Source organism: Pleurodeles waltl, chromosome 5 (assembly GCF_031143425.1).
Source record: "Pleurodeles waltl isolate 20211129_DDA chromosome 5, aPleWal1.hap1.20221129, whole genome shotgun sequence".
Classification (NCBI taxonomy): domain Eukaryota; kingdom Metazoa; phylum Chordata; class Amphibia; order Caudata; family Salamandridae; genus Pleurodeles; species Pleurodeles waltl.
The window spans coordinates 3,944,237-3,959,189 of NC_090444.1; the positions used below are offsets into that span (position 1 = coordinate 3,944,237).

General features: G+C 42.8%; 1 protein-coding gene across 7 annotated transcripts in view; it reads left to right on the forward strand.

Annotated features, from left to right (window-relative positions):
* LOC138295220 (zinc finger protein 182-like) overlaps nt 1-14,953 on the forward strand; it is a 281,495-nt gene that overhangs the window by 51,563 nt on the left and 214,979 nt on the right. For all 7 annotated transcript variants that reach the window (XM_069233395.1, XM_069233396.1, XM_069233399.1 and 4 more), the window contains exons 2-3: nt 12,213-12,326; nt 13,468-13,594. In XM_069233395.1, coding sequence (XP_069089496.1) covers nt 12,303-12,326; nt 13,468-13,594 — 151 coding nt within the window. In that variant the 5' untranslated portion in view covers nt 12,213-12,302. The remainder of the gene's footprint in view (nt 1-12,212; nt 12,327-13,467; nt 13,595-14,953) is intronic.

The window sequence follows — 14,953 nt, forward strand, 5'->3', positions numbered from 1 at the left end:
GTCTTAGATTACTGTATTATTCATGTTGTTTTCTCTGGTAGCAACCTAGATGGAAGGAGGGCAGTCATTAACCTGCATGGATTTTTAGGTCTAGTTCGATAGTAAAACTATCAACTGACTTTGTAACTTACACCAATATTATGCATAATTTCTTTGCTTTCACACAAATTCATATTTATTTCCATGTTATTTGCTTGCAATGTGTCATATTCCCATACAACATTCTGTTAAAGCCAGACCTGTTGGCATTGCCAATGCTTATAATCTTACGTGAATAGGTTGAAAATGGTGTTGCATCCGGTGAAAATGATCTCTCACTGTAGATAAAAACACAAGGAGCAGGGCGAGGTGGAGGAAAGACAAAACTAAACCAGTAAGCTCTGCAATGGGTGATGTTTGAGGGCATGATCAAACTTTACTGCCAAAAAAACAATCTCCCCCAAGTTCAGGCCCCACTGAAAACATCTGTGTAACGTGGGCAACAAGGCAGACTCCACAGTTTATTTGTCTGTAACAGAGACATGCTATGATACAGAGTTTTGGATGGCGTTGTACTTCTACTGTTACCAAGGTCTTGCTGTGCTGTCAACATTGGAGCATTTTCATCCTCTGGTCTGTTTTTGGAAAGAACAGGGTTATTAGTTCTAGTGGATGGTTTAATGTATGATTGTATTTATATTTAATAGATGCCCTCCATGCAAAGGTCATTGTTGCCATTATGATTTGCTTTACTGTTATTACTGACTTTTGTTTTGCCTGTATTAACACCTTGCAAGTTAGTGTTGTATGTAAATGAAATTCCCTATTAAGCTGCTGATAATAGTGCATTAAGGCATGTCTTGTCTCTTAAAATGTGTGCTGTGGTTATCTTTTGCAGCATCTTGTTGGCAGATTGGTCAGTGTTAGCAAGGTGGAAGTGAACATTGTATTACTGAACCAAAGTTCTCCAAAATGTTGATACTATGAATATTTAGCTAGCTAGAGCTTGCTCCTTTGCACAAAGTGGCAAAACTGAAACAATGTGCTTGCAGTATCGGTTGCATTGTGTAGCAAAGATCGCCTTTGCCCCTTTTTGCATTGGTGGGAGGAGAGTTGCGCCACTGTGGTTGAATCCTAATATTTTTATTCATTCAATTCAGTGGTTGGAAAACAAAGGCTTTATTTAATTATTTGATGTCCTAAAGTTACTGTGACATCATCGTGAACGATTTTTCACACTCCTATAACATTTCTGAAGCCATGTGAGTGTGTACAGTTTGTTATGGACTCAAAGCTTCAGGTGTTGGGTTAGGAATTAAATTTATGTGGATTCCTGAACACCTTTTCATTACAGCCCATGGATTAGAATTTTCCTATTGTCTGACCGACGTGTTAGACTTATCATAGTATCTAAGCCTTTGTAATGAAGGCTGCCATCATGAAGGTCAAGATGCTGGTGAATGTTTGTTTAACTGTGTTAGCGGAGAAGTGTCCTATCCATTCATTTGACTTTAACACCACTGTTAAATGTAGTCCCTGAACACCTATGGTTGAGCTGTTTATCCTTTCTAAGGTGCTTGGAACTAAAGGAGACAGCACTGCACACGCATCCACGCTTTAAGCCATCTGAAGCCTACCTCCTGTCTCAGGGTTGTGTGGTGTCTTACTCCTCGATGTAGCTCTAACTGCTGTCTCACTCATGCTTAGTGCATACTTTGGTTCTTCAACACCTTCGTATATTGATGACACAGAGACAATCAGCAACAGACTAAGAGACTAAAAGTATGCTGCTGTCGGGTTACTGACGAGAGAGCAGGGGTGTGGAATTTATTAAGATATCTACTTGTCCATGGGACAAGTTGCTTTTTAAATCTACTTGTCCTGTAAAAAACTCTACTTGTACCTTTGGTGCCATGTAGTGTGGCGACAAATTATGGCAGCAATCTCAGTATGTAAGAGTTCTGATAATAACTTCTCTGATTATGCCAGGACTAATACTATAGTAGGTTGTGAATACTCGCAGTTTCAATCACTACTATAGCAATTTCCTTATTTTGCCCCCCTTTCCTCAGATCTCCATACTGGGGCTGGAGGAAGCAGTAAGCAATAGTTCATTGGCTGGAATGCCTTTGAGCCTGAAAATCTACTAACTTGCATGGTTTAAGGATTTTCACCATCTCTTCTCTAATCTTTTCCCATAATCAGAAAGCTTGGAAATTTACTCCTGACAATGGCAGACGTAGAAGTTCTTTCAGAGTTGCGAAAAAAGTGGTTGGAGGGAAAGTGAACTTGTAAACTCTCAGTAGATTTTCACATGAGCAAATCTACATATGCATATTTGCTAGTGCTAGCAGTAGGATTTCTTGATCTTCCTCTGTAAGTTCTAGTGAATTCATTAAAGCCAATAATTCAAAGACCCATACCATGAGTGCACTTTTGTGACATTCTTTAAGAAGTGGGTCCCTAAATAGGTCTGGTATTAACAAAGACATTTTGTTTTTAATAAACTTCTATTTCTCTCTCTGTCTATAAATCGGCTGGCTTTACTGTGAGTGATTGCGTTCTGCTCTTCCACAAGGAGCATATCAGCACACAAAGTAGTTTTGTTCAGTGCCAGGAACTGCAGTGGCAGTCAGTGGTGTAATGAAACTGGAACTGGAAGAACATGAAGGGCCCCCCTCCAAACTCACTCAGCTCTGGTGCTGTGCTGAGGTGCCACCTGGAGGGGTCCCTCTGCACCACAGGGCCTTTTTTAGACCACTGGTTGCAATGTGTGCTTTTTGAGACCAAAAAGTGTTTTGCTTTTTGTCAGTGCTTGTTACAATGGTGAGGGCTTGGAAGCTCCCACAACAATAAAGTGTTACAAAAGCCATGTCAAAATAAGACACGCATTGACGAAACCAAAAGTCTCAGAACAAATGTCTGATCCGTTGGCTTTGCCAGTGCTTGTTTATTTTCATGCTTCCCATAATCTTGTTGAAAATGGTTACATTTATTTTCCATTAGGAACATTTGTTGGGAAATACTAGCATGCATCAACACAGTATACTAAATTACGCTTCTAAGAAATAGCAACTAAAACTTCATAGTAGCAAAAATGTTTTTTTGCCTACTTGCATTTTTTTTCTGAACATTTAGAAAGAAAAGAATCATCATCCTTGATTACAAGCTTCTGCAAAAATGTGCATCTAATCATAGAGCATTCTGGGAGCATTATACTCATATTGTTAAATTTTTCAAATTTGTGTATGATTTTTTTTTTTTTTTTTTACAGGAGCCACTGTCATTAGTTCAGTGTGGCCTTAGATTGTTTATCTACAGCACTCACCCTAGTAATGAAGGCTAAAATACAAGTTCCAACAGCATTAACATATGGATACACATATTACCTCAACTGAGAACAGTTCCCTTCTCTATAAACTGGCAGCCAAAGGGTTTGTGCTGAAGGAGGTTCCTTCTTGTTGCATGGACAAAATAAACATGAAGACCTGTTGTCCTTGACCATAAACAATATGTCCCAGGCGTCTGCTATAGGAATTCCACATCCCTGGGAGAGTGCCATTTACATCTGCACATAGCAAATACTCAGGTCATTTTCTCAAAGCCCCTTGAGTCCATCCAGTGTACAGATGTTAACACATCAGGTGCTTTGGCAAATTCACTATGGAAGGTAAACAAATAAAAATAAATAACCCTTAATCATGTGGGAAAAGCTGGTCAGATTAATACCATCTTTCTGTAGATTGTGCATCAGAGCAGCTTAGGCCTATACCAGGGTGTACTATTTCCCTTAATATAACTACACAGTTTCAGGTTATGCCGAGTACATTTCACATGTGTCCAAAATGTTAATATTGGTGATAAATTTGGAGAGAACATTCAGTACTCTGTGTTGGGAATTTTTGTTAACTACTCTAAAATGCACGTGCCTAGGATTTTTAATGGACTGCTTTACTGTACTTTAAGCCTGTGGCAATAGTTCATACACCTCATGTAACATCACACCGGTACAACTTCCAGGTTGATAGATGGCAAAGAGGAAATCAAAACTGACTAATATAACTCGAAAAGAAGTCCGCATGTGAACTAATTGTGGTGAACCGATACGATGATGATAAAAGAAAGAAAAGTAACAACTTATACAACAGGTATGGGAGGACCTTAAGACTAGTGTCTGAAGATCAAGTAAAGGAAGTACGGTTCATTCCTCGTCTGTGCTCAGTCCTTGCTCAATAGTTGGAATATTTTATCCATTTATACTGCAGGTTGGTCAGCGGCTGTATGATCTTTCCTCCTCATATGTATTCGAACTACAAGAGCCAGGAATGACGGCTCTTTTGATGAATTGGTGAGGCAGAGTTTTCTACAGTTTTCATACATACCCTCTCCACTGATAAACAAGCATTTGCAATGCAGCGGGTCTCTCATTTCTCAGAGTTAGAGCTATTAGGAGTTGTAAACTCCCAACCGGACTTTTCATGCCACATTAAATGGAAAAAAAGAGTGCGATCACACTGCTACAGTTCACTCGTAGTGAAACCTATCGGCAAAAGTGCAATTATCTACGGAACCGGCAAAAGTGCAATTAACTATGTAACAGGGTCAATGTCATGCAAAGCGCTCAACTTCTGCCAAGCGAGATCGCACTGCGAAAAAAGATAAAAAGTAGTCCACAAACCGGACAGAAAACAGCGAGCCTCGCATGTTTTCAGTACTTGGTCGCTGCGCTCGAGGAGGGCTAACCACCGGAAAAGGCATGACGTATGCATGCCTTCCACTAATGAAAGCAACAGATTTTAAAAGTCAAGCCCACAAACCAATGAAAGACACTGACGTGACATGGACGGGGCTCCGAGCCCTTTTCTAACTACTAAAGCGTCTCACAAGCGCATGCAACGCAGGCTTGACCCTACAAATGAGGTTTAAAATGCTTCTAGAATGAACAACTGTTCATGGTCTCTGTTTTGGGAAGCCTTGCAGCAAATGATTCTCTTAAGAAGTTCATCCTTTTTGAAAACTTACAATTTTTGGAAAAAAGACAATTAATGGTCTGCAATTTCTAATGTCTTACTAAAGTGAGCGTTGATAGAAACTTTCTTCAAGCTCTTAATCAACTCTGGTGGTGGTAGAGGACTTGATGGATCCCAAATCTGCAGTTTTAGTTCTGTAGAAGGAAAATTGCAGCCATTCCTGTGTATTGAAGGACCCATTTTAGGCAGACCAATCCCTGTGCATTAGAGAGCAGCTGAGTGTGTTCCTCTGGAAAGGGAGCAGCCTTTTTTTTGTCCTCATACACCTCACAGAAACTCCTATATCAGCCCCGTAGTTAATCCTGGCACCATTTCCCGAGAAGAGCTGATCATGCAGAGGAGCTCCCATTTTCTCTCATATGGACGTCGAGCGGTAAATGGTATACCCGCGCCACCCAGTCTAACGAGAGATGGGGAGGAGGAAAAATAATCATTGGACATTAACAGACCAAACCTCTTTTATACGCTCCCTATTAGACTATGGGCATATTCACCTTCCTTTGCCAACCAAGCAGAGGGGCCCACATTTCTTCTTTCCTCTTGCATGAGGCTCCCACCGCCGAGTGCATTTTTGCAAAATAAAGAAGGGCTTGCAGCCAATCTTTGAACGAGGGAGGTGTATTCACCGTCCATTTTCGACAAATTTCCCTCCTGGCCACCAAGATGCAATAAAAGATTAAGTCCTTGTGTGCTTTACTGACGTTGTACCTTTCTCCAGCTGCCCCTTGTGTCTGGCCAAAAATAATCAAAGGAAGAGTTACCAAAACCTCCAATCCCAACACATGAGAGAGATATTTACAAAGATCTTTCCAAAAAAGCTCCATCCCTGGACACTCATAAAACATATGAAGATCAGAAGCAAGCTGTAAGTCACATTTAGGACACTTAATTACCTTGTTACTGCCTATTCTAGAGAGTCTCCCTGGGGATAGATATGCTGTATGAATTGTGAACAAATGATTCCTCCGAAGAGATGCCGTCTTGGCAATCTTAAACAGAGTTGACATAGAAGATTCCCACCACTGCACCACTTTTCCCTGTGGCATAGTCTTCCCCCATAGGGAGGTGGGCAGTGTAAATTCCCCATCCAGACCTTCTAGTATCTCCCATTACCAACTTGAAACCCGCTTAAGTCTGGGGGACTCGGATAACACATATTCTTCCAAAAAGCCGGCAGCCCCACATATCACTCTTGATTCCCGTAGCCAGCCTTTTATTTGAGCATACTTCAATATAGAGAAGGTACCCCCCAGCGTCACCTCAAGATCTTTCAGAGAAATTAGCGCTCCTTCGCTAAACAAATCCCCACAAGACACTATCTCTGCCTTCTTCAATAGTAATGCTAAAATGTCCTTAAAGCATTCCGGGGTACCTGGAGAGTCCCAAATCGGAGCGTATGGGCTGTAGTATCTGACTCCTGCCGCCAGCCTCAAATAGTACCAGCTTGTCGCAAGATCGCAGAGGAATTTCAATTTTATTTTTGTAAAGAATTTTGGATCTCCAAACTTAAAAAGATATCCCTTAACGCCTCTCTTGACCGTGCTCAACATAGCTTTAAACATTACACCGATCGCCGAAGCGTCAGGAGTGGAAAACAGCATTTTTACAGAATTCAGTTGAAATGCCCAGGTGTAATAGTTTAAATCCTGGAGCGCCAACCCCCTTTTTCCCCTCTTTATCCTCAGTTTTTTCCATGAAATCCTAGATCCTTTTGATGCCCACATAAAACAGGTAATAGGCTGTTAAACTTTAACAGATGCTGCTTATGCATTAGTAAAGGTATAGAGCTATACAAAAAATTAAGTTTAGGCAGAATCATCCTTTTCACCAAATTAACCCTCCCTACCAATGTCAGGGGAAGGTACACCCATCTCTGAAGGGATCTGCACCCTTCCTCTGCCACTGGTTTTAGATTTGTCATTGCAAGTAGATGAATAACCTGGGTATATGAAATCCCTAAGTATCTAATTTCTCTCTTCAATTGTATCTGTCCCACCGACAAATGATTCCAAGCCATATCCTCTGTTTTCTCTGTATATACCTGAAACCAAAGTCTTCAGCTAAGGACAAAAGCAAAATACCAGGTCAGCCGTATAAATTAAAAGGTCGTCAGCATACAGAGCCACCTTTTTCACCCAACCATTGCACTTAAAAGGAACAATAACCAAATTGCCTCTTATTTTCCTAGCTAGTGGCTCTATATACAAATCAAACTACAACGGGTAGAGAGGACAATCCTGCCTAGTGCCCCTCGTGATCTTCAGAGGCTCAGTAAGATTACAGTTTACTAAAACTCTAGCGATGGGATCTATATATATTGAATCTATAGCTCCACACAAGTTTTCTCCTAAACCAGATGATCTCAGGATGAATGCTAAGTATCTCCAGTTCACCCTATCAGAGGCCTTCATTGCATCCAGGGTAACCACAGCCAGGGGCATTTCAAAAGATGTGGCCATATCTATTGCCCCCACTAAGTTGTATGTCAATTCATAAAGAAACCTACCCTTGATGAATCCTTTTTGATCAGGGTGAATTAATTGACCCACCACACTGCTGAGTCTATCAGTGAGAATTTTAGCAAATATCTTATAATCACAGTTCAGCAAAGAGATTGGCCTGTAACACTCACACTTAATCGGACTCTTACCCAATTTCTGAATTAAAGCAATCGTAGCCTCATTCCATGATCCAGGGATAGGGGCCCTATCATCAAAGATCGCAGCAAATAATTCTACCAAAACTGGAATTATTGACTCCGCCATCAGTTTATAGAATTCCATAGGGATGCCATCGGGCCCAGGTGCCTTACCCTCCTTACTGCCCATCAACACCTTCCCGTTTTCCCCAGCTAAGATCGGACTGTTCAAAGCGATTTGTTCTTCTTGTGATATAGTTGGGAGTGTATCATCCGCCACCCATTTACCTCCATCTCCGCCCTATTCAATGGTCTCTCGCCTGCTTGATTTATCGATACTTCCTTAATATAGTTCCTTGCTAAATCTCGCTTGCATTTCCAAGCTAGTAACTTACCTGCACTCTCCCCATACTCAAAGTGAGCTAGTTTATTAGCCTCTACTCTTTTGGCGACTCTGGCTTGTAACACCTCCTCCAACTGAAATCTCAGCTCCTTCAACTTGGTCTCCAAAACCTCACCCTCCTCCTCCTTAATGTTCCCCAATAGTTGCCTCCTCACTTTAAGCATTTCCTGTTCCAAATGAAGAATAGTAGCCCTGTACTGCCTATTCTTATAGTTAGCTATATTCATAACATTACCTCTCAGAACTGCTTTAAACGGGTCCCATACCACTGCCAGAGAAGCCAAACCCAAATTAGCTTCTGTTCGCAACTGGTCGAGGGCCTCCAAATCTTGCAGTAACGTGCGGTGGAACGTCCGTCTACTACTACCAGACCGTCCAACCACCTTTAAATCTAATACCACTGCTGCGTGATCTGAGAGGTGGGTGGGTAAATAAGTAATATTACCTACCAAACATTCAAGCCTACAGTCAATAAGAAAATAATCTATACGAGAGGCATGCTTATATTTATGATTGTAAAAGGAGAACTCCCTTAAATCTCTCTTCCTCTGCCGCCATACATCCCTTCCCTTAACCCCTACTCTTTCATCACTCCTCTCAAAAAAACGTTGTGATTTTGGAGTCCCTAGTGACCTGCACTTCTCAGATCTATCTATTTTATTATCTAGCACAACATTAAAGTCCCCAGCAATTAAGACCGGATCTGGAAAGTCAACTAACTGTGAAAAGCATTTTTCGAGAGGGCCAGAATCGTCACAATTTGGACCATAGAACCCTGCCACTGTAAATCTTTCATAAATTTGTAGTTTAGCTATGAGCCATCTTCCCACTGGACCAGATCGTACCTCTAATAATCCTGCCTTGATCCCATGTTTAACTAAAATGGCAACCCCCCTAGTATTGAAATTATGCTCCGTACAAGCATATGAGTGTACCCATGCTTTCTTTTTAAAGAGATCAACCCCCTCAGTCAGAATTAAAATTTGAGCAGAGGAGTCTTTTAAATATTGTAAAATTGTATCTCTCCTGCCCTTTGTTCTTAAGCCATTCACATTCCAAGAGAGTAACTGAAAAGAAGAGAGGTCCCGGCATTCACTACTCTCACCAGCCATTATCCCCTGAGTGCCACTTTGATTAAGGTGAATAAGGAAACCTTTTTTTTGCTTTTTTTCCCCACATGCTCCCCACCCTGTGACCCACCTCCTCCCACCTTTCCCATGGAGGACCCCCTTCGAAAAGTGGGCTGAAATATGTCCACAATAAGAGCACAAGTGCTTCCCGGGTTAGGGCCAGAGACGTTACTTCCCCATCGTGCTGCCCCTCGACTTGAGTGCGGCCAACAACTCATCCTCAGTTTTCCCATCTCTCACATTATACATCATCTTATTAAACATAACCTTTAGAATAGCGGGAAATTTAAGTTGTGCGGAGGCTCCCAATAGTCTAAACTCCTCTAGCCATTGCCCCAACTCCCACTGCCTGTTGGTGGTGGTCCTAGAAAGATCCGATTTGACTTCAAATGAAAAATCCTACGCTTTTAAGGATCTCAATTTAAGTGCTTTTAACAACATTTTCTCCTTCAGACCATATGTTAGAAAGTTAATCAGAATTTTCCGAGGCTTGCTAATACTTGGATTTTTCCTGAAGGGGTCTCTATGTCTCCTCTGAATGTCCAGCGCAATTTCTTCTTCGCTCTCCTCTAATGAGAGCGCAAACTTTAAAAGTGATACTAGAAAAGCCTTCAAATCAACTCCTTCTGCCCCTTCCGGAACATGCAGTACCCTCAAGTTATTTCTCCTTGAATTATTTTCTAACTGTTTCAATTTATTCTGAAGAGCCTGCTCAGAGTCTTTCGAGGCCTGAATATCGACTTTGTTCACTTCAATTTCCTCTTTCAAAGTCCCCACCGGGCCTGTGTTCTTAATGACAGGAGATCCAGCTTCTTTTACAAAGCCTCACAGGCCTCTCTAATCTCTGCCTTATTTTCTTCTGAAATAGAGAACCCTTTCCCGATATCCTTCGAGAGGGAGAGTAACATTGCTTCTACTGAAGGCACCTTGCCAGAAGCATGTCAAGAAGAAGTCGACTGATCAGCCGGAACCTGACATGGGATACGACCCTCCAAAGAGCTCTGTGTTACCTCAGCAGGAGGATCCTTGCTGCCAGTAGCCTGAGGAGAGGGAAGCTCTCCCCCCCCCCCCCCCCCCCCCGGGGCTGACCGCGCACCAGACCTTAGTGGGATCTCAACGACTTGAGAGGGCCCCCCTAGTCCAAAACTCCTTGTATCCCATTGCTCCTGCATGTCCGTAGTGCCTTGGGAGTCCCTTTCCAGCACGGTCTCTAGTGAAAAGACATCAAGTTTAAAGAAGGATCTCACAGAGGGGGTGACTTTAGGGGCAATGCTGTTATTTTTTTTGCTGCACAGACCTCTGGACCGTTTTTTTAGGGTCTGGCCCACTGCCCCGGTGATACTCACTTCATCCCTAAGACCCCGAGGCCCTTCACCTTCAGCTAAACAAGCAGAGTTAGGGAGAGAACCAACAGTCTCCAAACAAACAGAGTCCGAGACCCTCCTACCTTGTGGTTGAGCCCCACTCCACGTGTTCCACAGCAAAGGCTGTCCTGGTGGGCCCCTGAAGACTTTCCAGGCCCTTCCAGTGCTCCACTCCCACTCCTCACCTTCCTGCAGCCTCCTGGAGGAGCCTTATGGCGACCGGGGCTGAGCCAGCTTTTGCCTGTGCTCTCTCTGCCCCTGCCTGCTTCTCCACTGAGGGGGGCCTGTGCTATGGCCCTCCCTGAGCCCCGAAGCTCCAGGGCTGCTCGCCTCCACACAGCCCCTGAGGAGCCTGACAGCAATGTCCGAGCCGGCTCGCAGCTCCTGTGACTCAGGAAAACGGAAAAATCAGGCCAACACATTCGGCATGAATGGGGGAGCTCTCGCTCCTCCCCCCTCCCTAACCCGGAAGACGCAGTGCTCAGCGCGCAGCAGCACCGCTGCAGCAGCCTGCCATGTCCTCCCCAATGGAAAAGTGTCGGAAAGGGAGCTACCTTGTGTTGCATCACTCTTTCTCCCTTAATTCAATTTCCTAACTTAGGCTCCTTTTGACAATGTAGGGAGCATGGTCCATGAAAAGCATATTATCTGGAAGCTTCAAGCTGGCTTCATGCCAGGCATAAGGGACACATATCCGTCATTTATATATATATAATTTTAATGTCTGTTCTCAAAAGACAGTTGGGTTGTTTTTGAGTGACTCTTTATATTTATATTACATTACACCCAAAGAATTCTAAACATTAAAAAAGATTAAAAGGTCCTCCTTTGGTGTTCCATCCTTTACGACTTAGGCGTCTGACTTTGTGGCAATTTCAGATCTGCACTTGAATAATTGAGCATTAATAGGATTTGATCTCTGAAGTGCTTAGAGATCTAGTGACCATTCAGAAAGATGTGACTAGTGTCACAATTGCATGAAATGGCTACTCCACGCCTTTTGCGGGGGGGGGGGGGGAGAGTGAAACACACTGGTTGTTCCTCACTTTTTTTTTTTTAAGTGGGCATTTAAAACTGGGTCTGGCTTCCCACCTGCAAACGTACATTTTATTATAAAGTGTACGAGTAAATTTAAGCGTGTAGATATACTCATATGTAGGTTTACCTTTATGTATAAGACCCTTGGACAATTATCACATAGATTGGTGAAAGATGGGGAAATCCCCTTATTGAGCTGTACTAAAACTAGGACTCTGGATTTTTTCACTAATTGGATTTTAAACTTTGCATCTCCTTCAAAAAATAAGGTTTGAATGACACAGTGCCAATAAGTATAGTGCGAGCTTTAAACAAAATTTCAGTAGGCAATGATGTTGATAAATCTGTGAGAAACATGCATGTGGTTGACAAACTGTGGGTTGAAGACCCCTTTCTGCTGCATGAAAAATATTCTTTGATATGTTGGTACATATTTCAGTGCATTGTTGTTCTGACAAACATTTGCTCTTTAAAGTGTCTTTGTAAAGTGCATTTCAACGTGTAAGCTATCGGTTTTCTAATCCTACTTTGGAGTAGTTCTAAAGAAAATGATGACTTCATTCTGGTAAAGTTGTTGATGAAAGCTGTTTACAGCCAGAATTTCTAATTTCTTTTTTTATATATTACTAGGCTTTGCTCTTCTTCGCTGCGTACACGCGTGGTCTCCAAGACTGGCAAACTTTCTGCCTGGTTGTCTGAAAGCAGAGACTTCAGGGGAACATGTGTGAACAGGTCTCCGCCCGGGTAAGTAACCGGGGCAATAGTGTTTCTCTAATGTCTTGGGACCAGTTAACTAACCATAAACAACCCTCTTACTGTTGTTCACTCATCTTTCTGCCCTCTCAAGCAGTGTTCAAATGCAGTTAATTAATGTAAAATCTTGGCCTGGTTATTCTCACAGCCCACCCAATGAGCCCCATGAAGGAAGAGGGTGTTGGACAAGCTACATATTTGTAAATGTTTTATTTATACTCTGTTTGCACAGTGTATATGCATTGGCAAGAGGAAAATTATTTGTCTATAACTAAAGGTCTCCAACACTGTTAACGGATTTGCATGCTTGAATTATTCCCTGTCATCTAGCTAGTAATCTTTGGAAGTCAATGTTTATTTAGCTTGTAAATATGGAGTCGATTATTGCTGAAACCACATTAGACTAGAGGTGGCAATACAGAGCTTTATCCACGGTGCAAGCACAACTGATCAGATTTTCATAGCTCATCAAAGTAGTGTATTGGAGCCTCATGCCTTATGATCCAGGGGAGGGATGGTCTTGTGAACATATCAGAGACAACACCAGCTACTGCTTCGGATTTTAAGTGGATGTCCCAGCAGTAGTGGTTTGTGACTACGAAGGGAGTGAGGGGGTGGAGGGCACCCACTCTGCAGAGTTACAGATGTCCCTGTTGGGCACCCTAGAGAGTAGTGCTGTCATGCGCCTGATGCAGGGGTCCACACCGTCTGACCATGATGGGCAAAGCCGTGAAAGACATAATCCTATGGCAGATATCTGAGAGTGGGTCACACTCTATAGGTCTGGAGTGTGGTCTCTGTCATGGCTTCGGGCTGAAACTAATTCAAGCATTAGTTTCATCACTTTTTGGTTTGTAACTTTAGGATGAAGATCCAACTTTTTGTGTCCTATGCTTGTGATCCACTGGGATCCCATAAAAGACAGTCAAAGCATTACTGCAAGTCATACATGTAACCATTGTGCAAAGACAGAGCAGATGTTTTAAGTTGGAAAATGCCCTGTAATATAGTGAACAAATGTTAACTGTTGAACATGTCCCGTAAAAATGCACATAATGTTTGCCTTTCACATCCTTTCAGGATTTGTGGTTGTATAAATCTGCATACTGAGCATGTCTGTGTTTTTTTTCAGGTGTCCATCGCCTTTAATGACGTTGCGGCCTACTTCTCGGAAGAGGAATGGAGCAGGTTAGAGGACTGGGAGAAGGAGCTTTACAGGAGTGTGATGAAAGAGATCCATGGCGCCCTCATCTCCCTGGGTAAGAAGACTGGGTTTTCGTGTAGTATTGTATTTTCATTTGGGGCACTTAAGGTAGCCTCTGATCGCTTTGGGGCATTGCAACCTATGGGTGAGGTGAGTTGCAATATTGTAAATTTCCAAGGACCCAATGATGAACCGGTTGATCTCCCCGCTGCGGTGAAGAGGACATATTCTCAACATGACGATGAAGCCCTTAAGCAGGAAAAACACACAGTGGTGAATAGATGACTCCTTCCTTGGACATCTGACAGGAGATGTGGAGCACCTGGTTTACCTATCCTAGCTTTGGTCGGTGGCAGCTTCGTTCATTTATTTTCAGTTGTATAAAATATTCAGCGGGCAGAACAGTCTTTGAGCATTTAACTTTAGTCAAAGGCTAGCCGTTCCCATTGTCTAAGCTGAAGACAGTACTTAATGTTTTTGCTAATCCCAATCCGTAACATTCTAAAGTAGAAGTATTATGGTGAATGTCAGTGCCCTGCCTGTGTCAGTAAGAAATCCCAGTGCCTTCTTATCAATATTAAAAATTGTATTTGATTTGGTTGGTCGCCATTGTAGGAAAGTACCATCTTGCCTGGCATGTTACCCCCATTTTTCACTGTATATATGTTGTTTTAGTTGTGTGTGTCACTGGGACCCTGGTAACCCAGGGCCCCAGTGCTCATAAGTGTGCCTGAATGTGTTATCTGTGTAGTGACTAACTGTCTCACTGAGGCTCTGCTAATCAGAACCTCAGTGGTTATGCTCTCTCATTTCTTTCAAATTGTCACTAACAGGCTAGTGACCAATTTTACCAATTTACATTGGCTTACTGGAACACCCTTATAATTCCCTAGTATATGGTACTGAGGTACCCAGGGTATTGGGGTTCCAGGAGATCCCTATGGGCTGCAGCATTTCTTTTGCCACCCATAGGGAGCTCTGACAATTCTTACACAGGCCTGCCACTCAGCCTGAGTGAAATAACGTCCACGTTATTTCACAGCCATTTTACACTGCACTTAAGTAACTTATAAGTCACCTATATGTCTAACCTTTACCTGGTAAAGGTTAGGTGCAAAGTTACTTAGTGTGAGGGCACCCTGGCACTAGCCAAGGTGCCCCCACATTGTTCAGGGCCAATTCCCCGGACTTTGTGAGTGCAGGGACACCATTACACGCGTGCACTACATAGAGGTCACTACCTATATGTAGCTTCACAATGGTAACTCCGAATATGGCCATGTAACATGTCTATGATCATGGAATTGCCCCCTCTATGCCATCCTGGCATAGTTGGCACAATCCCATGATCCCAGTGGTCTGTAGCACAGACCCTGGTACTGCCAAACTGCCTTTCCCGGGGTTTCACTGCAGC